The sequence below is a fragment of the Aotus nancymaae genome, unplaced genomic scaffold (assembly GCF_030222135.1).
Source record: "Aotus nancymaae isolate 86718 unplaced genomic scaffold, 86718_ANA_hifiasm-v0.15.2.pri h1tg000040l, whole genome shotgun sequence".
NCBI classification, from domain to species: domain Eukaryota; kingdom Metazoa; phylum Chordata; class Mammalia; order Primates; family Aotidae; genus Aotus; species Aotus nancymaae.
In genome coordinates, this window is record NW_026988454.1 from 130,602,587 (window position 1) to 130,627,683 (window position 25,097).

General features: G+C 50.9%; 3 protein-coding genes across 4 annotated transcripts; 1 reads left to right on the top strand and 2 right to left on the bottom strand.

Annotated features, from left to right (window-relative positions):
- Nucleotides 1-557: 557 nt before the first annotated feature.
- On the bottom strand, nucleotides 558-12,249 carry STK19 (serine/threonine kinase 19). Its single transcript, XM_064361218.1, has 7 exons — nucleotides 12,086-12,249; nucleotides 11,818-11,954; nucleotides 2,993-3,088; nucleotides 2,476-2,615; nucleotides 1,445-1,542; nucleotides 1,190-1,337; nucleotides 558-996 (listed from the first exon to the last, which is right to left on the bottom strand). The coding sequence occupies exons 1-7, from the start codon at nucleotides 12,183-12,185 to the stop codon at nucleotides 951-953; spliced, it is 765 nt and encodes a 254-aa protein (XP_064217288.1). The 5' UTR covers nucleotides 12,186-12,249; the 3' UTR covers nucleotides 558-950.
- A 175-nt stretch (nucleotides 12,250-12,424) lies between these two features.
- Nucleotides 12,425-14,764, top strand: DXO (decapping exoribonuclease). 2 transcript variants are annotated; one of them, XM_012436722.2, is made up of 7 exons: nucleotides 12,425-12,669; nucleotides 12,916-13,277; nucleotides 13,447-13,682; nucleotides 13,769-13,988; nucleotides 14,116-14,251; nucleotides 14,379-14,473; nucleotides 14,557-14,764. In XM_012436722.2, exons 1-7 carry the CDS (start codon nucleotides 12,574-12,576, stop codon nucleotides 14,702-14,704), a joined length of 1,293 nt encoding a protein of 430 aa, XP_012292145.1. In that variant the 5' UTR covers nucleotides 12,425-12,573; the 3' UTR covers nucleotides 14,705-14,764. The 2 variants fall into 2 exon arrangements, with proteins under 2 accessions (XP_012292145.1, XP_012292146.1); XM_012436723.2 differs by having other exon boundaries at nucleotides 12,652-12,737.
- A 59-nt stretch (nucleotides 14,765-14,823) lies between these two features.
- Nucleotides 14,824-25,047, bottom strand: SKIC2 (SKI2 subunit of superkiller complex). Its single transcript, XM_012436714.3, has 28 exons — nucleotides 24,968-25,047; nucleotides 24,782-24,885; nucleotides 24,055-24,164; nucleotides 23,837-23,954; nucleotides 23,622-23,736; nucleotides 23,428-23,502; nucleotides 23,073-23,126; nucleotides 22,784-22,974; nucleotides 22,514-22,642; nucleotides 22,135-22,280; nucleotides 21,603-21,749; nucleotides 21,384-21,468; nucleotides 21,095-21,201; nucleotides 20,631-20,777; nucleotides 20,459-20,555; nucleotides 20,081-20,293; nucleotides 19,868-19,978; nucleotides 18,517-18,747; nucleotides 17,698-17,835; nucleotides 17,402-17,539; nucleotides 17,157-17,261; nucleotides 16,669-16,816; nucleotides 16,449-16,575; nucleotides 16,046-16,256; nucleotides 15,789-15,899; nucleotides 15,490-15,708; nucleotides 15,160-15,300; nucleotides 14,824-15,065 (listed from the first exon to the last, which is right to left on the bottom strand). Exons 1-28 carry the CDS (start codon nucleotides 24,987-24,989, stop codon nucleotides 14,865-14,867), a joined length of 3,741 nt encoding a protein of 1,246 aa, XP_012292137.2. The 5' UTR covers nucleotides 24,990-25,047; the 3' UTR covers nucleotides 14,824-14,864.
- Between the last annotated feature and the right edge of the window lie 50 nt (nucleotides 25,048-25,097).

Below are 25,097 nucleotides of genomic sequence, written 5' to 3' on the forward strand. Positions count from 1 at the left end.
GCTGGGAAACCACGTGACAGTCAAGAATTGCAACTGGCTTCAGGCCCAGTGTTGTGGGGGCGCCCCGGACACCTGGGTCTCCCAGAGAATCTCTGAGAGAATCTTGGCCCAGAAATCACCCTGTCCTTTCCTGTTAACCCCTCTCACTCCAGTGCCTGTGCACCTCCTGCTACCAGGTATATCTGTATCCGGGTATGAGGTGCACACAATCTCATGTTACATGGGCATATAAGGGCCCAACGTGGCTCACAAGTACAGAATTTTTAAAGGCCCTCACAAAACAATGACAGGCTTCTAAGACACTTGTCTCTTACTTTCCTTCCAACACAAACTGAACTATACTAGGCTTTTGCTTTTTGTAGGCCCTAACAGAAATTCTGTGGTTTAGGAGATTAGGTACACCCTCCCTACTCCACAGGGAGAATGGCCTGAATGTCAAAGTGAACCCCTAACCCTTTCCTCTCTGAAAAACAAGGCAAAACTCAGACTTCACCTCTACCCCTAAACAAGGCACCCAAACACACACGTCACAGTGAATAAAGAGCATCCAGAAAATATCACAGGCAGAGGTAATTTATTTGGCAATTTTAACATGACATGTAGGGAAAAGAAACGTGCCCTCCTTCACCTCCCCAGAAATCCCACCTTTCTATTTCAAGACAGAGTAATAACAGCACCATTTTACATGAAAGGGAACAGCCACAGCCTTGGCACCATTTCTGGTTCCACTTTCCATGGAAGGGCAGAGAAGCATTGCTCAAGCCCCACCACTGGGTCAGAGCCCAGGCAAAGAGCAGCAGTCACATCTGACCCTTTGCACAGACGAGAGCCCAACATTCATCCTGGCTCCCAAGCCTTCCCAAGGTGACCCTGTCTCAGCCACCATCATGCAGCTCTTCCAGTCCCCTCCCGGCCCACTCTGGGGAGCTGAGCAATGATAAGCAGAATCTTCATGTCTCTGGCAGGCGGAGGAGGGTTCCAGAAGTGGTAGAAATGCTGTGCAAGAGAAAGACAAGGCTGGAGCTAGGTGCCTAAACCCAAGTTGTGAGGGGAACATAGAACTTCGGAAGGGGTGCTCCCGGGTTCCAGAGAGCCACTGGCCTTCACTAGGGAATTAAGGGTGAGCTGGGAGGAAATCCAACCTTGGGTCATTGCTCTGTCATCTGCCAGAGGCCAGGGAAAGACTCACCAGTCCACTAGCTGGGCCCCAATGAGGTCGTGCACATGGTAGGTGAGGCCAAGCCGCACCATGGCAGGCGCGCGCCGGCCCAGGAGCTCTGATAGGAGCAGCTCCCGGTACTTGGCCTTCCGGACCATGCCAAGGACAGCCTGGCGCCCTGGAGGAGAGGTGGCACAGGAGAGGGGAAAGGTGAATAAGGCCTAGAGGCCTGAGGAGCCACCAAAAGGTAAGGGGCTACAGGCTTGAGCTGCAGATGGGGGATACCTTTAACAAAGTACTTGATGAATCTCCCAGCTCCAGGCACAGCTAGCCACCAGCTCCCAGCATCTCGGACAGTGAGGACTCCAGCATTCACCAGATGCCTGAGGGCAGTGGGAAGCCAGCAGAGATGAGGCCTGGGCTCTGACAACCCTCTCTCCTCCTCATCCGTTAATGTTTACACAAGTCTCCAGAAACATGGGCAACCATACAAGAGACACTGGAGAACAAAACCCCTACCCGAGGCGGTTCTCTGCTAGCACCAGCTGCCTCAGTGGTGCAGTTGCTTGTTCCAGGCCCCTGACCTGGACTGCCCTCCCTCCACTCTTTCTTTTCCTGCTGCTATTACTTGTTCATTTAAATAGCTTCTCTTCCCTGAGCACATGCCCTGACACACACTCAGTCTTAGGACCGAGGAGAGAAATCAGGGTCTTCCGTGCTGCGCTCCTGCCACCACCTCCCAGCTCACAATAAAGTCCCAGGAGGGGACTGGCGGCAGAGAACGCCACGGCTCCCACTGCATCTCCCTGAGAGTGTGTCTGCCCACGTGAGACCAGTGCTACAGTTCTTCAAATGCTTCCACTTATTCTATGGGTTACAAAGTAAGTGGCCTGAGACAGATACAGCCTCTGAAAATTATATTTTTATTTAGCTCCTGCCCAGTTGTTTTTTAGCTTTGGGGGTTTTATGTTTTAATGTGAATGTTTAGGGGTATCCCAACTCCTACCATTCTCTATCCTCTTAGTCCCAGTATGATTAACATCAAGTGTTCATGGTTCCTGCCAGGCCTCTGTGTGCTTTTGATAAGCCACCCAGAACTGAATTCTATTCCAGGGCTCTTTCTAAGGCCCCAGGTGAGACAGGCCTCCTCTCTTGTGGGGAAGAATACAAACTTGGGCCATTTTATTAAAAAGAAGAGTCAGCTTTTTGACAGCTTTTTTGGCAGGTTCACCAAGAAAACACAGGACAGGCCAGATGAACTGGAGGGAGGCAGGGAGGCGCCAGATGCCTGACTTTGTTGGTTCTACAAGTCTCACGTGATTTCTGAGTCCCTGAAGCCAAAGGTCTGCGTCATTTGGTTCTGCTGGAAACTAAGGTCCCCACAGGCCGGAAGTACTGAAGCTAGAAATTTCTGCACTGCCCCAGCATACGGTCGGCCATCACAGGCCTTCAGGACCTAGAAGCGGAGATGAGAGACATGGTCCATCCCTACCCTCCCTCTCTACCAACCTCCACCCCCGAGATGGCATTTCTCTTCCTGCCTTCTCTCTGGCTCAGATCCTTCCACCTCTCATACCCTTCTTCCTCCTCTTCCTCCTACTCCTTCTTCTCCTCCCCCTCCTCTCCCATCTCCCTCCCCACTCTTCCCCCTCTCACTCCTCCCTCTTTCCCTCCTGTCTCTCTCCCTCACTACTTACCAGGGCCCTGTGCCCTCTCCATGGGATGTCGGGGCAGGGAAATTCTTTCTTTTGTTTTCATTTCTGTTTCCCAACTTCCCTGTCTCCCCCATCCCACGCCCTGCCCCTGGCACCCCTGACACACACAGTCACGTACTCTGGTCCTGTAGTCCTCAGTGAAGATAATTCCATGGGCATCCAAGTCGAAGCCCAGCTGGATGATTCTGATCTCCCCCTGCTCTTGAAGCTCCCTCTGTCTCCATAGAGAAGGAAGTGAAAAGAGGGGTGTCAGGGTAAGATGCTCTGCTATACTCTGGGCACTCTCAGTCAGGGAAATTTTATCTGCCAATATTGGGGCATTTTCTCTTAGTAAAGGAAAAAGTGTGTGGGAAGATAATCAGGCAAATGACCAAGCTGCCTTTTCCAACTAGCTACCCACCCTCTCATCCACCTGCCTTATCAGTGGTCTGTCAAACAGTCAATATAATTTTCTAAGACCAGGCACTAAGATAAAATAGTGATTAAAATGTAGGCTCTGACTTCAAAACATTAACAGTCTAAATCCTGGGTGGGGTAAGGTGGGAAGGAGTATGGGATTCAATGTTTAAAATAAATAAAAATAAACCAGGACTTCTGTTTACCAGAATACAGTAAGAACTAATCCACCTGTTGAAAATTAACTAAAATGTTGGGTAAAATGTTATTTAAAAATTGTTTAAGACCAGGCACAGTGGCTCATGCCTGTAATCCAGCATTTTGGGAGGCTGCAGTAGCAGGATCAATCGAGGACAGGAGTTCAAGACCAGTCTGGGCAACACAGTGAGACCCCCATCTCTACAAAAAATGTAAAAATTTAGCCAGGCATGGTGGCACAGACCTGTAGTCTTAGCTACTTGGGAGACTGAGGCAAGAGGATCACTTGACCCAGGCTGTAGTAAGTTATGATTGCACCTGGGCAACAGAGACCCTATCTCTTAAAGAAAAATTGTTTAGACACTAAAGAGCTCACAAGATAATAGGAATTATCACTAATACAACATCTACATAGGCCAGATGTGGTGGCTCATGCCTATAATCCCAGCACTTTGGGAGGCTGAGGTGGGTAGTCATCTCAGGTCAGGAGTTCACGATCAACCTGACCAATATGGTAAAACCCTGTCTCTGCTAAAAATACAAATATGAGCCAGACGTGGTGGTGTGCACCTATAGTCCCAGCTACTTGAGAGGCTAAGACAGAAGAATTGCTTGAACGCGGAAAGTTGCTGTGAGCTGAGATCATGCCACTACACTCCAGCCTGGGTGACAGAGTGAAACTCCATCTCAACAACAACAACAAAAGTAACTGGGGCCGGGCATGGTGGCTTGTGCCTGTAATCCCAGAACTTTGGGAAGGGTGGATCACTTGAGGTCAGAAGTTCAAGACCAGCCTAGCTAACATGATGAAACCCAGTCTCTATTAAAATAAACTACAAAAATTAGCCTGGCCAACATGGTGAAACCCCGTCTCTACTAAAAACACAAAAAAACTAGCCGGGCATGGTGGCGGGCACCTGTAGTCCCAGCTACTCGGGAAGCTGAGGCAGGAGAATCATTGGAACCTGGGAGACGGAAGTTGCAGTGGGCCAAGGTTGCACCATTGAACTCCAGCCTAGGTGACAAGAGCGAAACTCCATCTCACAAAAACCAAAACCAAAACCAAACCAACAAACAAAATACAAATAGCCAGGCATGGTGGCAGGTGCCTGTAATCCCAGCTACCCGGGAGGCTGAGGCAGGAGAATCACTTGAACTCAGGAGGTGGAGGTTGCAGTGAGCCGAGATCATGCCACTGCATTCCATCTTGGGTGACAGCGTGAGATCCTGTCTCAAAAAAAAAAGTAATTGGAACATGAAGGGCATTTATCAATCAAGGCAAATCCGCTCAGAACATTTTCAAAAGTAACTGGGTGCACAAGGAAACAAAACCCAAAGAGACAATAAAAACAAACCCCAAAAGACAAGCAATAGTGGAATTATCAAAATGACTATTAAAAAAAAAACAAAAAACCGGCACTTTGGGAGGCCAAGGCATATGGATCATTTCAGGTGAGGAGTTCAAGACCAGCCTGGCCAACATGGTGAAAACCCATCCCTATTAAAAATACAAAATTAGCCAGGCGTGATGGTACATGCCTGTAATCCCAGCTACTCAGGAGGCCGAGGCAGGAGAATCACTTGAACCCAGGAAGCAGAGGTTACAGTGAGCCAAGATCATGCCATCGCACTCCAGACTGGGTGATGAAGCGAGTCTCCATCTCAAAAAAAAAGCAAAACTATGCCCATAATGTAAAAGGCAAGATGGAAAAATCTTAGAAGGGCCTGGTGAGGTGGCTCATACCTGTAATCCCAGCACTTTGGGAGGACAAGATAGGTGTATCACGAGGTCAGGAGTTCAAGACCAGCCTGGCCAAGATGGTGAAAACCCATCTCTACTAAAAATACAAATATTAGCCAGGCGTGGTGGCATGTGCCTGTAATCCTAGCTACTCAGGAGGCTGAGGCAGAAGAATCACTTGAACCTGGGAGGTGGAGGTTGCAGTGAGCCAAGATCACGCCACTGCACTCCAGCCTGAGTGGCAGAGCAAGACTCTGTCTCAAAAAAAAAAAAAAGATATTTAAAAATGATTAATAATGAAAATATAGGCCAGGCGTGGTGGCTCATGCTTGTAATCCCACAGTGGCTCATGCCTATAATCCCAGCACTTTGGGAGGCCTCAAGCGGATCACCTGAGGTCAGGAGTTCAAGACCAGGCTGGCCAACATGGTGAAACCCTGTCTCTACTAAAAAAACAAAAATTAGCTAGCTGTGGTGGCGTGTGCCTGTAGTCCCAGCTACTCAGGAGGCTGAGGCAGGAGAATCACTTGAACCTGGGAGGCAGAGGTTGCAGTCAGCCAACATTGCATCACTGCACTGCAGCCTGGACAACATAGCCAGACTCCATATCAATAATAATAATAACAATAACAATGAAAATATATACCAAAATTTGTGTGTGAGAGAGAGATACATATAACTACTTAGAAGGGGAACTACAGCCTTACATGCATATAGTAAAAAAGAAAGGATGAAAATTAATAGGAAAAATAAAGTAAAATAAACCCCAAAGGAGAAAAAGCAGAAAAACATGCAAAGAAAGCAACAAAGCCAAAGGCTGATTCTTTAAAAGAATAAGCCACTGGTGAGACTGACAAGAGAAAGGATAGGAGGAACCAGAAAAAGCACAGATAGCCAACAGAAAGAATGAAGAATGCTGGGTGCAGTGGCTCATGCCTGTAATCCTGGCACTTTGGGAGACAGGAGCAGGAGGATCACTTTAGGCCAAAAGTTCAAGGCCAGTCAGGGCAACATAGTGGGATTTCATCTCTAAACAAACAAACAAACAAACAAAAAGTTAGCCAGGCATGGTGGCATATGCCTATAGTCCTAGCTTCCTAGCTATTGAGGAGGCTAAGGTGGGAGGATTGCTAGAATCCAGAAGTTCAAGGCTGCAGTGAACATGACTATACCACTATACTCCAGCCTGAACAACATAGCAAGATCCTATCTCTCAAAAAAAAAAAAAAAAAGGAAAGAAAGAAAGAAAGAAAAATGGGTCATCACTGCAGATCCAACAGATAACACGACTACAAACTGTATGCCAATAAATTTGAAAATTTTAAATGAAATTGACAAATTCCCAGAAAAACGGAATTTGTTTCACTAACGTGGAAAATTGGGATATATTCATAAACTGAAAATCTATGAAAATCAATTAACTATACCTACATATAACTTGGAAGAATCTCAAAAATATTCAATATACAAACATAGAAATAAATAAAATATTTTAGTCTATTCCTGCTGCTGTGACAAAATGAGTCTGCGTACTTTATAAAGAAAATAAATTTATCTCTCACAGTTCTGGAAACTGGAAGTCCAAGATCAAGGCACCAGTAGTTTCAGTGCCTGCTGAGAACCCAGTCTCTGCTTCTAAGATGTCTTTTTATTGCATCCTCTGAAGAGGATGAACATTGTGTCCTCATATGGTGGAAGAGATGGAAGGAACAGGCAGCTCTCTGAAGCCTCTTTTACTTTTTTCTTTTTTTTTTTTTTTTGAGACAGTCTTGCTCTGTAGCCCAGGCTGGAGTGCACTGGTGCAATCTCAGCTTACTGCAACCTCCTCCTCCCAGGTTCAAGCGATTCTCCTGCCTCAGCATCCTGAGTAGCTGGGATTACAGGTGCATGCCACCACAACTGGCTGATTTTTGTATTTTTAGTAGAGACAGAGTTTCACCATGTTGGCCAGGCTGGTCTCAAACTCCTGACCTCAGGTGATCTGCCCACCTCTGCCTCCCAAAGTGCTGGGATTACAGGCATGAGCCACCATGCCTGGCTTTATTTATTTATTTATTTATTTATTTATTTGAGATGGAGTCTCACTCTGTTGCCCAGGCTGGAGTGCAGTGGTGCCATCTCGGCTGATAGCCACCTCCATCTCCCAGGTTCAAGCGATTCTCCTGTCTCAGCCTCCTGAGTAGCTGGGATTATAGGCGCCCACCACCACACCCAGCTAATTTTTGTATTTTTGGTAGAGACAAGGTTTCACCAGGTTGGCCAAGCTGGTCTCGAACTCCTGGCCTCAGGTGATCCACCTGCCTTGGCCTCCCAAAGTACTGGGACTACAGGCGTAAGCCACCTCACCCAGCCTGACGCCTCTTTTGTAAGAGCATTAATCCATTCACAAGGGCAGAGCCTTCATCACTTAATCACTTCACATAGGCCTCACCACTTAAGACTATCACATTGCATATTAGATTGCAACAGATGAATTTTGGAGGCACACACATCCAAACCATGGCATTCTGTCCTTGGTGCCCCCAAATTTATTTCCTTCTCACATGCAAAATACATTCATACCATCCCAATAGCTCCCAAAGTCTTAACTTGTTCCAGCACCCCTTCAAAAGTCTACTCTAAATATCATCTAAATCAGATATGTGAGACTCAAAGATATATTTCATCCTGAGACAAATTGCTCTCCAGCTGTGAACCTGGAAAATCAAACAAGTTATGTGCTTCTAAAATTCATATGTTGGGGCCAGGCACGGTGGCTCACGCCTATAATCCTAGAACTTTGGGAGGCTGAGGTAGGAGGATCACCTGAGTCTGGGAGGTCAAGGCTGCAGTGAGCTGAGTGCACCACTGCACTCCAGCCTCCAGACAGTGAGAGATCCTGCCTCAAAAAAAAAAAAAAAAAAAAAAAATGTGGGGCCTTTGGGAGGTGATTAGGCCATGGGGGCTGTACTCTCTCGAACAGTCCTTATAAAAGAGGCTTCAGGCTGGGCATAGTGACTCATGCCTGTAATCCCAACACTTTGGGAGGATCGCCTGAGGTCAGGAGTTCGAGATTAGCCTGGCCAGCATGGCAAAACCCCATCTCTACTAAAAATACAAAAATTAGATAGGCATGGTGGCAGGCACCTGTAATCCCAGCTACTGAGAATCCTGTGAACCCAGGAGGCAGAGGTTGCAGTGAGCCAAGGTTGTGGCATTGCACTCCAGCCTGGGCGACAGAGCAAGACTCTGTCTCACAAAAAAAAAAAAAAAAATGCTTCAGAGGGCTGTGGCCTTTCTCTTTCTCCTGCCATTTGAGGACATAGCAACACAGTAACATTTTGGAAGCAAAGAGCCAGTCTTCACCAAACGCTGCATCTACTGGTGTCTGATCTTGGGTCTTCCGGCCTTTAAAATATGAAATAAATTCTGTTGTTTATAAATTACTCAACCTCAGAAATTTTGTTATAGCAGCATGAATGAAGTGTAAGACATACAGTATGATTTCATTTACGTGAACTTTGAAAATGGGTAAAATTAAGCCACGTTGTTCACACACATAAGTGGTATAAAGAAAACCAAGGTGGCTGGGCGCTGTGGCTCATGCCTGTAATCCCACCACTTTGGGAGGCCGAGATGGCCAGATCACAAGGTCAGGAGTTCAAGACCAGCCTGGCCAGCATGATGAAACCCCACCTCTACTAAAAATACAAAAATTAGCCAGGTATGCATTTGTAGTCCCAGCTTCTTGGGAGGCTGAGACAGAAGAATAACTTGAACCCAGGAGGTGGAGGTTGCAGTGAGCTGAGATCACACCACTGGACTCCAGCCTGGGTGACAGGGCGAGACTCTATCTCAAAAAAAAAAAAAGAGAATGAGAACTAAGGGAACAATTACCATAGCAGTCATCTCCCAGGAACATTCTGATCAGAGACGTTTTGATCAGAGAAGAATATACATGGGATACTGGCTAAGTTCTATAATTTGACCTAGGCAGTGGCTAGATGGGTATCTGCTTTATAAACATTATTTAAATTACGTATGTTTGTATTTTCATCTTGCAATTTTCAAAGGTTTTTAAAAATAAAAGCTAACACCAATATATTAAAAACAAATACTCTTTAAGGAGTGGTTTCATCTGGCATGCTTCCTAACACGAGCCTTAGTGAGGGAGACTAGCTCTCCCTTCCTTTTCTTCCCTCTTTTCTTGACAGATCACTATTAACCTTCTACCTGCTAAATCCAGATTTCAGTTCGGGGTTTTTTTGTTGTTGTTTTCTTTTTCTTTTTTCTTGTTCTTGTTCTTTTATCTTTTTTTTTTTTTTTTTTTTGAGATGGAGTTTTGCTCTTGTTGCCCAGGCTGGAGTGCAATGGTGTGATCTCAGCTCACCACAACCTCCACCTTCCCAGTTCAAGGGATTCTCCTGCCTCAGCCTCCTGAGTAGCTGTGATGACAGGTATGCACCACCATACCCAGCTAATTTGTATTTTTAGTAGAGACAGGGTTTCTCCATGTTGGTCAGGCTAGTCTCAAACTCCTGACCTCAAGTGATCTGCCTACCTTGGCCTCCCAAAGTGCTGGGATTACAGGCAAGAGCCATCATGCCCAGCCTCATTTTCATTTTTTTAGAGACAGGGTCTCACTCTGTCACCCAGGCTGGAGTGCATCATAGCTCACTGTAGCCTCAAACTCCTGGGCTGAAGTGATCCTTCTGCCTCAACTTCCCAAATAGCTAGAATTACAGGTGCACACTACCATGCCCAGCTAAGAATTTTTGTGTTTTAATTTATTTTATTTATTTAGTAGAGATGGGGTTTCTCATTTAGTTACTTAGTAAATATGGGGTCTCACTTTATTGCTCAGGCTGGTCTCAAACTTTTGGTTTCAAGCTATCCTCCTGCCTCAGCCTCCCAAAGTGATGGGATTACAGGTATGAGCCACCACACTGAGCTTAGATTTCAGTTTATGTTTTACTTTACCTCTTCCCTCTTCTTAGACATGGGGCACTGGCTTGAATCACAGGTTGTAATACTGCCAACTACTTCACTTTCTCAAAATTCTCTTTACTTTCACAGTAGGCCTCTTCCTGGGTTACTTTTTTTTTTTTTTTTGAGACGAGGTCTAGCTCTATCACCCAGCACCCAGGCTGGGGTGCAGTGGTGCTATCTCAACTCACTACATCTGCCTCCCCAGCTCAAGCAGTCCTCCCACCTCAGCCTCCCCAGTAGTTCTACAGGCGTGTAACACCACGCCTGGCTAATTTTTGTATTTTTTGTAGAGATGGGGTTTTGTCATGTTGCCCATGCTGGTCTCGAATTCATGAACTCAAGAGATCCATCCACCTTGGCCTCCCAAAGTGCTGGGATTGCAGGTGTGAGCCACTGTGCCAGCCTCTGGGTTCCTCTTAACTTAGGCAATTCTTTCTCTGCCTCTGTCATATATTCCTCTTCTTCTGCTTTCCCTTTCCATCAGTGGATCTCAAATTTTAAGGCACACTTAAAAAGTACTTGAGACAGTTCAAAAATGTAGATTCCCAAATCTACCAAGAGATCGTAATTCATTAACCTTGGATGAGTCCCAGCAACCTATATGCTTTTAATAAGCAAGCCATGTAATTTTAACACAGGCAATAACTGAGGTCATACATTCAGTAACACTGCCTTAAATGATTGTGTTTCCCAGCATTATGGATTTGACCCTATTATCTTCCACTCTAAATCTGGAGTCCTTATCCACAGACCTCAGAGGATTAGTGAAATATATCCCCCCTAATTGTACATATACTCTGTGTATGTGTGACATGCATGCATTTTTCTGAAGAGAGATAGCCATAGCTTTTATCACCTTTTAACGCTTATAAAAAGGTTAGAAATCACTCCTCTACCCACTCTTCCTACTGGATCTCACCCACATACACAGAATTAACCACTTGCTATTCACAATTCCATGACTTGTTCTACATCACTGGCCCAGAATTTCTCCAACTCTCATATCTAACTGTGTAATACTTTTGTCTTTGAAGGCTCCACATGCACCATCAACTAAACTTGTACAAAATTAAACACATCATCTGCACTCCAACAACTAAATGTGCTCCTAATATCACCAGACACGCAGTCATCTGGAAAGTCTGAGTTGTCCTCGACTCCTCCCTCTTCCTCACTCTCCTCTCCCTCCCTGCTGCACTGACCTAGTTTAGGCCTTCACTTCTCAGATGCAGTATCTTCTTAGCTGACCTCTCTGCCTCATCCACTAACTCCAATACACCATTCCGTCTCCTCTATGACATTCTCTACCAGCTCATCGCCTCAGTGTAAGATGGAAACCACACTGATGTACAAGGCCTGTCATGATCTGACGTCTGACTGCACTCCTAGGGGGAAACCATGCCCCGTGACTCGGTTTCCCCAAAACCCTCATTTTTCTACCTCCCAGATTTGAAATGCCCTGTACACTCTGCGGGCCTTTTAACAGGGTCTGTAGCGTTCTCTGTGGCACCCCAGTGCCTGGCACAGTGCCCTCCCCTGAAAGGCCTAAAGCTTGCTGAACGGCTGGCAGAATGATTGAGTGATAGGAAAATTTAGGAGTTAGGAAAGGGGCCTCCGGCGGTCGCACCGATGCCCCTCACCAGCTGCCGGTCGGCCACGGTCCTGTCAGGCACGAGGCTGTACACCTGGCTTCTCAGCACGATGGGCGGCAGCGCGTCCTCAAACAGGCCTCGCGGGAACAGCTGCATGAGCTCTGAGACAGCCGCGCGCGCCGACCCTGGGCAGAGAAACCAGGTTACTGACAGGGAACTGGGGCGGGGACGCTGTTCTCACAAAACTCTTGGCCACCGAAAGCGAGGCCCCGCCCAGCTGGGGTCTTTAGCCCCGCCCCAGAGTTACCATAGTTACCTGGCTCTCCCCGCAGAGGATCCGACTCCACAGGCCCTCGTTTCCGCTGCCTCTTAAGTCCAGTGGTCTCCGGGACCAGGCGATGTCTCTTCCGGCTCATATCCCGGGATTTTATGATACCGGGGAAGAGGGAAGATAACCTGAAAATAGGGTCTTCCGGCGCAGAGCAGTGACGTACGGCCTCCCCGGGCGTCCCTCCTAGGAGACCAGGTGACCCAGCGTAAGTACCAAGACGTGTTGACGAAAGGGGTGTCAACTTGTCATCCCTCAGGCCCGTGCTGGAAGGGGTGGTGCCAACGCAGATACCAGCACCACCTTCGCCAGGCCGGACCTCACGCCTGCAGCGGATTGGGTCCCTCCGAGAGCACGCACGCCCTGGGACTCGTGGGCGGCGTGCAGGGGCGCCGGCGGCCACGTTGGGATCAACCTCCCGCGGGAAGCTCATACCTCCCCCGCCCCGCGAAAGGTTTACCCGCCACCGTCGCTGAATGATTGCATCATCGAAAGCAGAAAAACCACTTTTGCATCCTTCGGCCTCTGTGACGTCAGAGCCCTGCGGGGGTGCAAGTTGGGCCGGCTTTGAGGTAACCAGATTCTTGATCTGAGCGCAGATGTCCTTCCTAACCTCACTGCAGGAGAACCTGAAGGGAGGGTGGGTAAAGGGCAAGGAAAGAGGCAGGATGAGAGCTTGGCCTAGGTGCCGTCTGAAGGGCCTGCATGTTTCAAGGCCAGAGCCTGGCGATCAGGTGGCTCGCTTAGTCCTAAACCACATTCACCTTTCTCCAGGCCTCCTCTGTAAAATGGAAACTCTTTCCCCCTGCCTCCTGTAGGACTTCATGGAGCCCAGGGGGACCAAGAGAGAAGCTGGGAAGACAGAGGTAGCTGAGCCTCGGAACAAACTACCCTGTCCAGCACCTTCTCTGCCAACAGACCCTGCCCTCTACTCTGGGCCCTTTCCTTTCTACCGGCGCCCTTCGGAACTGGGCTGCTTCTCCCTGGATGCTCAACGCCAGTACCATGGAGATGCCCGAGCCCTGCGCTACTACAGCCCACCCCCCACCAATGGTTCAGGCCCCAACTTTGACCTCAGGGACGGATACCCGGATCGATACCAGCCCCGGGACGAGGAGGTCCAAGAAAGGCTGGACCACCTGCTGTGCTGGCTTCTGGAACACCGAGGCCGGTTGGAGGGGTGAGCAAAGCATAGCAGGCAGTAATCTGGAGACATACACCTACCCTCTAAAATTAGGAGAGCCAAAGCTGGGATGAGAATGACTCCTTAGAAAAAATTTAGGCTATTCTTGGCGGGGAGCATCTCACTAATGCTTGAGTCAGACCTTCAGACTGTAACTCTCTCTCAGGGGTCCAGGCTGGCTGGCAGGGGCCATAGTGACGTGGCGGGGGCACCTGACAAAATTGCTGACGACACCGTATGAGCGGCAGGAGGGCTGGCAGCTGGCAGCCTCCCGGTTCCAGGGAACACTATACCTAAGTGAGGTGGAGACACTGGCCGCTCGGGCTCAGAGGCTTGCTCGCCCGCCGCTCCTCCAGGAGCTTATGTACATGGGATACAAATTCGAGCAGTACATGTGTGCAGGTGAGTTGCCCCTGCTTCATAGCCCCTTTCCCCTTCCCAGAGATTGAGAGCCCCCCACCCCTGCTGCTGCTTCTCTCCTTATGCAGACAAACCTGGAAGCTCCCCAGACCCCTCCGGGGAGGTTAACACCAACGTGGCCTTCTGCTCTGTGCTACGCAGCCGCCTGGGAAGCCACCCTCTGCTCTTCTCAGGGGAGGTAGACTGCACAGACCCCCAGGCCCCATCCACACAGCCTCCCACCTGCTATGTGGAACTCAAGACCTCCAAGGAGATGCACAGCCCTGGCCAATGGAGGAGCTTCTACAGGTTTAGGATAGGGGTGGGCAGGGCGAAAGCCTAGACTTGAAGGCTGGGAAAGGGACCTGGGGAGGAGGGTGAAGGCAGAATGGATGGTAGACAAGGGGTGCCACTGACCCCTTGCTTTTCCTGACAGACACAAGCTCCTGAAATGGTGGGCTCAGTCATTCCTCCCAGGGGTCCCAAATGTTGTTGCTGGCTTCCGTAACCCAGAGGGTTTTGTCTCTTCTCTCAAGACCTTTCCTACCATGGAGATGTTTGAATATGTTAGGGTAAGGGAATGGCGTTGCAGCTCCCATCGTATCCCCAAACACCAAGACCACAGGTCTAACGTCCAGGGCAGCAGCCTGCCTTCCCCTCCGACTGCCAGTCTTATGCCTCCTCTTCCACCTGTTCCAGAATGACCGTGACGGCTGGAATCCCTCTGTGTGCATGAACTTCTGTGCTGCCTTCCTTAGCTTTGCCCAGAGCACAGTTGTCCAGGATGACCCCAGGTGAGGCATTCAGCTCTGTCCCTCCCCTTGGATCCCAGGATCCAGCCCTCAGCCCTTAACTGATGCCTCCTTCTGCCCCCTAGACTCGTTCACCTCTTCTCTTGGGAGCCTGGCGGCCCGGTCACCGTATCTGTACACCGAGATGCACCCTATGCCTTCCTGCCCATATGGTATGTGGAAGCCATGACTCAGGACCTCCCATCACCCCCCAAGACTCCCTCCCCCAAATAGTGATGCTTTAGAGGGGGGCAGTGATATCTCTGTGCAGATAATAAAAGCATATTTCTAAGATGTTCTCCTGCTATGTCTTCTTAGCTGAGTCATCCCTGCCCAACAACTCAAGCACACACAGTGGTTTACTGTTTTATCATCACATTTTTACATGGGGCATTCACTGGGTGTAAAGGCTGGCCGCAAAGACAATGTCCCGCCGTAGCAGGGTAGCCGCCGTCTCCATCTTGGCACCCAGGACAGGCTCTCCTACCAGGCGGGCAGCCCCCCGCAGTGAGCGACACATCTCCGCCAGGCGCTGAATGCAGCGGACAATGAGGCCCTCGGGAGTCCCTGAGAGCCCTGCTAACTCGGAGAAGGGCTGTGGGGAGAGCAGGGTGAGGACTGTATGTGCCCACCCTGGGCAGACTGTCCCCAGCCAGCCATCTGCAAAATCCCAAACCCCAGGTACTCACCATGCCCCGGGCCCACTCATACACAACCTCGACCAGACCAAAATTCAGCTCCCCAACAAATTCCTCCACCGTCTGGTTCAGGCCACAAGCCACCTGGACCTCACCAATCCGCTTGGCCACAGCCCGGACACGTTCTATTCCCTGCAGAGATGAAGGAGAGGTTAAGGCCTGCCTTCCTGCTCCAGGACAGGGAAGGACCAGATCGAGGAGGCAGCCATTCCCACCCTTGGGGCACTTACAGGGCTGGAGGGGGTCACCTGAGGGACTACCTGAGGGTAGAGGAAGGGAAGGCCACAGCCCTGGCAGGGAGAAAGGGCTGGTGTCCCCTACCTGCTTGAGGGTGTTTGGGAGCTGATCCCCAGCATCCCCAGGGCTCTGGCAGACCAGGCCAGAAAGCAAGGCAGCAATCTCCTCAGGCCGCAGAGTACTTAGTGCATTGTCAAACATGAGCTCAGTGAGAAGCAACTCATGGCTGCTCATGGCACAAGCCACCCGCCCTGCCAGCTTCACGGTGCCCGCCTCATCCACGTAACCCAGGGTTCGGAGCACCTGCAAGAAAATGGGTGGGTGTTGGACAACCTGCTGTCCCCCCTCCCCAGCCCCCCTGCCCCAACCACTGCCCCACCCACCTCTACTCGCTGGTGGTACTCAGGAAGCAGCAGCAGTGACTGATCCGACAGTAGGAAGCGCAGCCGCTCCATCTCCTTCTGTATCTGCATTCGCTCCCGCAGCTTTAGGTACTGCAGAGAGCCACCCATCAGCCTTCTCCTTGCCCCTTAGCAGGGGTGCACTGAGGACAAGGGCTGAGAGGGCGGTGGCTGGTCTACAGGGGACCAGAGAGAAAAAGCCCCCACTCCCAGCTTGGGAGTTAACACCCGGGCCCTACCTGGGCAGGAAAACGGGGGCTGTGCACACACTGAGCCCCCCGGATCAGCTCCTCCAGCTTCCGGGCCCGGAGCCCACCCTCTACAACTGACACATCTTTGAGCTGCAGGTCATTGACAGGGTCGAGGGTCGGGGGTCCAGCTGGGTGGGCCTGAGCCAGACGCAGCAGCTCCTGGACAGCAGTGGTCACGGCTGCAAGGGGAGGATCCTTCCTGAAGAGGGAGCAGATCTTAAGATCTGGAGTAAGTTCTCTCCCACAGAAGCGCCCCTCAGGCTGTGGGAGCCCTCCTACTACAACCCCCACATCATGGTCTCCCTCAGGCTGGGGGAAACTCCCAGACCACTGCCCTACCCACTCTACATGCCCCTCCCAAATGCTAAAGGGCCTCCTTAGCATCTCTGACTTGAATTTTGGCTGCTGCCTCTTGCTGAAGTCCTCCAAGATCTTCTCCCCATTCACCCGGAGCACCTTGGTGGTGATGGCAGCTATATCTCCTGGCTGAAGCTTGATCACGGTGTGGTCACAGGGCCCTGTGAAAAGGAGAGAGCAGAGCAGACCTTTCCACGGACCCAGGCATCCTGCTTACACTGCTGGCAGAAAGCAGGCATCTGCCACACTCTCACCTTCAGGCAGGAACAGCTTGAATCCCACGAGGTCATCTGGATAGGGCACCTCTGGAGTGGCCAGCCCCGTGTCCTGTGGGTCCTTGGACAAGGGCTTATCACACAAGACCAGGGTTGTGAATACTCTGCTGGTGGAGTTCGAGGAGACCTGGGGGTGGTCAGAGAGACCAGGAGAGGGGGGTGTGAGTAGTAGACATCAAAGGTAGAGACCAGATACCCACCCTTGGGCAGGAATCAGGAAGCAACCATGCAGAGCTCACCAGTAGGGAGGGGCGACCAAGTCAAGCGATCAGAGCAGACTTCTTGGGGGGTGGGGGGAAGAAGTGAGCATGATGTGGTGGTGATGGGAAGGGAGGGGGTGAAAAGGAGGGCAAGGGGGGAAAATGAGGGCCCTGTTGTGATGCAAACTGCCCCCTGGCCAAGTGGGGAAATGGAGAGAGGGCTTGCTCCCTCCCACCCTCTGGAGTCCAAATTCCCATCACCCCCACCTGTAGGATCACTCCCAGTGCATTGTGATGCTCCTGATTCTTCACAACTACCACCCTTCCTGCTGAGAGAGACTTCAGCCCATTCACAGACTCCATGATGTGCCGCTGAAGAGCAGGGATGCACAAAAAGGACAGATGGGAGGAGGCATCACGGGACAGACACTTGGACTAAGTTTAGCCGCAGCTAGAATGACACAATGTCTTCCTCCCTTCTCCTTTCACCTCCTCAACACACAGTTGCTCACCTGGATCACGTGCTGGGTCTCTGTCAGTTCCTCCCCCCAGCTGTAATATTCAGGCAGGTCAACCAGTTGGCCAGTCACATCAGGCTCCTCCAAAGCTCCCAGCCTCTTGGTCAGTTCGGCCAGGGTTTGTTCATGGGCCTTGGGTGGAGGCAGGGAGAAGTTGTGAAAGGGGAGTTTCTAGGCCCAGTCTGCCACACCCCCCACCCTCAACACACTGGCCTCTGGATGCCTACCTCTTCCCAGCCTGGCTTTGTCCAACCTCCTGCTCCACAGACTCGTCACCCCAGGCTCCTTACCTTGCTGTCTTTGCGGGAGGGAAACTCAGAGAAGCTCCTCTTCATCATGTCCTCCACCCTGAGGGCATCTACCCGCAGCAAGTTGAGGATCATAGTGTACGTGAGGCGGAACTGGGACTGCAGCTGGGATGGCTTCCCCTGGAGAAGTCAGTGAGATCAGGCTGGGACCTAGTGCACCCAGCCAGTCTTCTGGACTGGGCCTGCTCCGGTCAAATCTGGTCCTCACTCTGCAACCATGGGGCCTTTGCCAAACCACTTGCTCACCTTTTCTATAACATAAAGGAGCAAACTGAAATAAATAGATTGTCAAAGGCCACATCTAGCTCCATATTCACAGGGGAAAAAACTGGAAGACACGGGCTCTAATCTCATCATTGGATTCACTCACTCCTACCTTGGCTTCTCCCAGGCAAAACAAAAAGTCAGAGAAAGCTGGGTGCTGTGGCTCACACCTATCATCACAGCAATTTGGGAAGCTGAGGCAGACAGATCGTTTGAGCCCAGGAGTTCAAGACCAACCTGGGTAACATAGCAAAACCTCATCTCTACAAAAAATAGAAAAAAAAAACAAAAACAATTAGCCAGGCATCGTGGCATGTGCCTGGAGTCCCAGCTACTTGGGAGGGTGAGATGGGAGGATCACTTGAGCCTGGGAGACAGAGGTTGTAGTGAGCCAAGATTGTGCCACTGCACTCCAGCCTAGGTGACAGAGTGAGACTCTGTCTCAAAGAAAAAAGAAGTCAGAAGAGAGGAGAATGGAAGAGAGAATCCAGCAAGGTCCTGGAGCTGGGCCCCTGCCCAGGATGCTGGCGCACTCACCATCATCATGCGGTGCAGGTCTGCCATCTCGGGCACTCGGCCCTTGCAGAGCAGGATAACGGTGCCCGTGGGGTCCAGGCCCCTCCGCCCTGCCCGGCCTGCCATCTGCACATACTCCCCAGGGAGCAGGTCCCGGAAGGTAGAGCCATCATGCTTGCGCATGGAGTCAAACACTACTGTGCGAGCTGGCATGTTTACTCCCATGGCAAAGGTCTCTGTGGCAAACAAGACCTGGGACAGAGGGGAACAGAAAGGATCAGCAAAGGCTTTACACACACACACACACACACACACACATATCCAGCCCTGGGCAAGCCCACCTTACTTTGTAGGCACAAGGCACCATCCCAGTTATGGGACCTCACTGAACTCTCTAGGCAAGTCTATAGGATAGGTGCTATGGTTTTCCTCATTTTACTTATGAGGCTACTTATTTCTATTTCTTTCCTTTATCCCCATATCCCACTCCCACTCCCAACTGTAATCATTCCAATGTATCTAACAAATATCTTTTTATATGAATACGTTCTTAAAGAACGTGGCTTCTTTTGTGAGCCTATAGTTTATAATTCATATAAAAGATGGTTATATATCTGATTGTTTTCTTGCTTCTTTTCCTCCACCTAGTGTTTCAACATCTGTCCACGTTCCCGTGGTCACATCTAACCCACTGCTTCCAACTGTGGCCAAACACTATGGGTGCAACCCCGACACTAACCTTCCCTCTCTCCCAGTGAAGGGCACCCTGGTACCACCAACACTCTGCCACCACAAACAAAAGAAGGGTGTACATGTTCTCTCACAGAACAGCGTGAGAATTTCTTTACCCAGGAATGAAACACAGGATCAGAGTACGATATTGTTATTTTGCCCAAATAGTGCCTGGGTGCACTCCAAGCTGGCTAGGAATCCTGTCCAAGGACTCCTGGAATCCTAGGGTCTCCTACATCTCTGGCAACACTCTGCATTAACTCATTTCCTAAATTTTACCAGTCTGATAGCTGTAAAGTCATATTTTGTGAGTACTTCAATTTGCATATTTCTGATTACTAATAACTTTTCGTATGCTTGCTGGCTTCCTGGGTTTCTTTTCTGAGACCTAGGTGTTCATATCTTATACATCCCCATTTTATGATGGGAAACCTAAAGTTCAGGAAGACTGAATAGTTTGTCCAGGATGAAACTGTGAATGCACGGCGGAGCTGGGATTCAAACCCAGGTAGTCTGGATCCAGAGCCCAGGTTCTTAAGCACAGCACTGGCCTGCCTAAACCTCTGCCCTCTGCCCTCTGGGCAGCCCCTAAGGGAACAAGAAGCACCCTGGGGAGTCCCTTTCCCACCACCACGTGCACCTTGACCAGGCCACGGCTGAAGAGCATCTCCACAATCTCCTTGAGGATAGGCAGGATGCCGCTATGGTGCACACCCAGGCCGCGATGCAGGAGCTCTGACATGTGCAAGACCTGTGGTGGGAGGAGGCCCATGGTCAGCGATGGGGTCCCAGAATACCCTATCCCCCCCAGTCTGCCAAATGTGTGTGTGCACATATACACACGCAGATGCACCTGGGGCAGCTGGCGGTCAGAGCCACGGAGGCGAGCAAGGCAGCGCTGCAGGAAGAGGTGGATCTCACTCTTCTCTGAACTGGTGGTGAGGTCAAGGGAGGTGAGGCCTGAGGCCTGCTCATCACAGCGGCCCCGGGAGAAGGTGAACACCACCACAGGCAACTGGGCACGTGTGCGGAGGGAGGCCAGGAGGGACAGGTACACTCCGCGGTCCTGGAGAATGGGAAAGGGCAGAGGTTGAGTTCCTGAACCAATGAGAGGTGAACTAGTGTTAACTGGGGCAGTGCTCAAAGCTCAAGTCAAAACCCCTGGGGGACAAGGAAAAAAAGACGGAGGAAAAACAGGTGCTGGCAGGTACAAAACCCTCCCAGTTCTCACCTGTGCGGGGCCCCCCTGATATGTGGGCTGCTTGGCCCCAAAGGTCTGGGCGTGTTTGCTCATTCTCTCCTTCTTGGCCTCCACAGCTGCGTAGTACCTAAGGCACAGGGAGGGCTAGCTGTCATGCCCAGCTGGAGGCCCAGCCCTGACTCTTTCCCATCTCTGGGCTTACCCTTTTGTATGGAAGGCTCCTCGGGAGTCCAGCAACAAAAAGAGCTCTCCCTGGGTCTTGGGACTGTTCCCTGTGAAAAGATAGTGCTCCAGGGGCACGGGGCGGGTTACGGTGCTAATCACATAGATCTGACGACGCTTCAGTCGCCTTAAGAGAGAAGAGGGCAGCACGTGAAGGGTGGGAGTGTGGGAAGGAACCCACATCCCCACCCGCTTCCCTACCCCTACAACTTTCTCCAGTCTTTTCTGAGACCCAGAATGGAAGGCTGTCCCCCAACATCCCATCTGAATGTGCAAAGTAATCTGGACCCAAAGGGGATCCCACAGCGACCAGGTGAGACATGTCCCCCAGCATCACTCCTAAGGCCTGACCGCTCTCCTTGCTGTGGCAGACTCAGTTCCCCCACCCCAACCAAGGAGTACTGTAACCGCCTTCACCCAGGCAACCTGGAACACTCATCTCACCCAATCCAGTCAGCAAACTCAAGGGCGTTGGGGACAGTGGCACTCAGAAGGATGATAGAAACGTGGTCAGGAAGCATGATGAGCACCTCCTCCCATACGACCCCACGCTGGGGACAGAGAGGGAAGAGAGGTCATAGGAGTGCAGCCTGCCCTTCTGCCTCTAAAGAGGCACGGGATTCCATACGGGGGTCAAGAATGCAGTAAGGTACCCTGAGTGTGTAGAATAGGAGCTGCTCAACTGGTCCCAAAGGAGAGGACTGCTGGGATCTGGGGAGCCCATGACTCTTACCTCGGCATCGTTGATATAGTGAACCTCATCGAAGATGACCCACTCCAGGTCCCGGATAACATCTGAGCCACTGTACAGCATGGAGCTAGGGAGAAGAGGCTGAGGGTTGACCCCTGAGTGGCCCCTGTCTCCACCCCTCCTCAGACAGCAGCACACTCTCCTGAACAGCCACTTCTTCCTAGCCAAAATTCCCCTGTATTGAGTGTCTCCCTCTCTCACCGAAGGATCTCTGTGGTCATGATGAGGCAGGAGGCCTCCGGATGCAGCTGCACATCCCCAGTGAGCAGCCCCACATCCCCGAACGTGTTTCGGAAATCCCGGAACTTCTGGTTGCTCAGGGCCTTGATGGGCGAAGTGTAGATGGTGCTGGGGAGAGAGTGTGAGGTTAGCCAGGCCCTCCGCAGACTCATGACCTGCGCCTCCTCTCTCACATGGAGCCCTCGTGGAAGCAAGCCCCAGAAGTTCACGTGTTCCCCTTCTTCACCCAAACTGCCCTCACATTCTCCTTCATGATACAACCGCAGACAAATTCTGTCCCCAACCCCTTCCTAAACTAACCCAGGTCATTCTTCCAACCTTTCTCCCCACCATGCCTTCTCACTTCTCTCCAGGCTCTTGTCTCAGTCTCATCCCTGAACCTCTCACTTAAAGAATGAGCTAGGGAGGTGGAGGAAAGAGATGAGATTTTCAAAGGATGCAGGAGAAAATGGGGCTGGCTGGTGAAGGAGGAGGTTGGCGAGAGGACTCGTACCGTGTCATGTGTTTCTGGGCTAAGGCAATGGCGTATTCAGCCACCACTGTTTTTCCTGCAGATGTGTGAGCTGCGACAAAGACAGAGTCATGCCGCTCCAAGTGCAGGATGGCCTGTTTCTGAAACACGTCTGGCTCAAATGCCCACTATGGAAGAGAGAAATAGATGGGAGCTGAAGAAAGGAGAGGGCCCTTCCTGCCTCCTGCTCACGGAGCACACAGAGCCGGGGGATGAAGACCAGAGCCAGCCGAGGCTGGGATTGAGGACCAAGACTGGCCAGGGATGGATGTGACCTCTGGAGGACAGAGGAGACAAGTGGTGGGCTGGAAGTCTGACCCAGCAAGAGGTAGAGGAGCGTGTGAAGATGGGGCTGTAGTACCTGGAAGGCTGGCTGGGGAATGAGGCGGTAGAAATCACCAACAGGGGAGGTGGCATCCACAGGGATGGCCCACTGCTCCTGAGGTAGAGGCTTGGGGGCCTCCGGGGTGGATACAGCTGTGGACGCTTCCTGAAAGAGTCAGGGCAGGGGTGATAAAGATACAACCAGAGGGTTCTCGATTACCACTCCTCCCAAAGATGTCCCTTTCTTCCCCTCAGACCCATCCTAGCCAGGCCACGTTTCTTGCTTCTATCATGCAGAACCACCAACCTTCAACACTAGGTCCTCCAAGCTGCTAGCTCGGACCAGGAGAGCACTGCAGGGAGAGGCTGAAACAGCGTCCCCTCTGGGACCTCCTGGCTGTCCCACTGCCTCGTTCTCATCCTCGTCACCCCCACCCAAATCCAGAGGCTCCAACAGACAGCTAAGGCTTAGCAATCCGGGAGCTGGAGTGAGATGATCTGAGAAGCAAGGCAAAAAGGTCACCCTTGTCACATCCGTCTCTGTTCCTTAGGAGGACATAACTTCTCCTACACCCCACTCGAAAACCAAAACTAACCTTTTGGTGCAAAGTCCACGCCTTTCTTGAAACCAGGTGGAACAGTAAGAAGATCTGGGGGATAGGGACATGGAATCAGGGTCACTGCACAGTGGTGAGCAAATTGTGTACGTTATATAAACCTAACGGATACCATTTACAGGACAAATGCTATAGATGAGAATGTTTGTTATGACACTTCCCCAACAGATGACAATAAAGGTTGTTGTGGACATTTCCCAACAGATGACAGTAAAGGTTGTTACAGACAGGATACCTTTTTCTAATTTTCTCAAAGGCATGGGAGGGCTAACGGTAGCCCAGCGATCACCTGAGCTCTTCCTCCTCAGGTCTCAGACTCAGAGCCCCACCTTACCTTTCTCAAAGTCTATCTCCTCCTCAGCCTCCTCCCGTGTGCTCAGATCTGTTATGGTGGGTTCATCCATCCCCCCTGGGAAGAGAGAAGATAGATAGGGATTCATGGGATGAGGATAATACGAGATAGGTGGGGAACCCTTTCCTGGAGATTAAGGACACCCTCTTCTACCATCCCATCTCCACAAGAGTCACCTGGCCAGAAGGGATACTGAGTTGGATTTCCCCATAAGGATTGGGAGGCCGGCCCTGGAGGTCGGCGAAGAGACAAGGAGGTTGTGGCCGACAGATTTGTGTTCTCCAGCAAGACCTGAGGCAAGAGATCAGAGCCCCAATGAGGCTGAGCTTGTTTGTCTCTGACCACCTCCCCTTCTCCCCAGCTCTGTTTCTCATGACCCCTGACCTCCTACCTCTTTGTAACCCAGTATCTGGCCTGTGGTTGGGTGTCTTTGGGCCTGTAGGTCGGATGGGACTGGGGCTCCCAGGACAGCCAGAAGAGACCAGGGATCTGTCTTCCTCTGCCATTTTCTAGAGAGAATAAAAGTAACTTTTGGGTCTTCTTTCTTCCTCTGTCCCAGCTTCCTTCAGGGACCCGTCACCCTAGTCAAAGCCCCTCCAGACTTCTCACCGGGCTGAGTGCTCCACACCATGCAGAGGCAGCCAGGCTGGGGATGACAGAAACAACTGTTCTGCTTCTTGCTGCAGATCTGGGGCACAAGGAGGGAGGCCATGGGGAAGCTGAAACGAGCAATACCAGAGGCATTAGGTAAGTAAACAGGGTAAAATGCAGACAAAACAGGTGATGGGATTTGTGTTTAGATCAGAAATGACAGATGTGTCAAACAGACTAGGACAATCAGGCTTGTCCAAAAACTACCTGCTACTGAATTACCTGGGGCAGATTTTGGATTTCAGAAACATGGAGGCTGCACCTAGGAATCTGCATTTTTAAAAAGCTCCCCTGCTAATCATGAAGCACACTGAAATTTGAGACTCACTGATTTTGGAAAAAGTGGTCCCAGACCTAAGGATGAAGAGTTGGAGGCTCAAAGCCTAGCATCTCAGTCACCAAGTGCCCTGGTGCTTGGAGACAGAAGGGAGCTCCACGGAGAAATGCCACATTTGAAAGAGTAGTTCTCAATGCAAAAATATCCCCAGCCCTCTCTGCTCTGTTCTCACATGGACTGTGACCCACTGCAGGTACACTGGGCTGGAATCTGTCCAGCACCAGTTCAGGCTTGGATGGACAGGCGTACAGGAACAGATGAACAAGATTAAGCTAGATCCTACTGAGAGGAGGGTGAAGGAGTTTTAGACTCAATACGGGTCAAAGATTAGGGTCAAAAGTCACTTACGGTGCTCTCTGGAGCTCCAGGCAAGTTCAGCAGCTCCCAGCGCCCGGTGCATCCGAGCTCCACGGCCCGAAGAGGTAGGTCCAGCGGATCTGGAGGAGGTAGTACTAAGGTGGAAGGTCAAAAGTCAGGGGTCAAAGGTCATTTCATGTCTGCTACTCCGTTCCATTTCACTCCCCTCCCCCTCACCGAGTCGCTCTGTCTCCATCATCCTCGAGCCACAGTAGCTGCCGGGCAGCCGGGAAGTGCTGCGAGTAGTCGCTGCAAAGTAAGCCCCGCCCCGGAACGGGCGGAAGTAGAGGCAACTTCCGGCACAGCC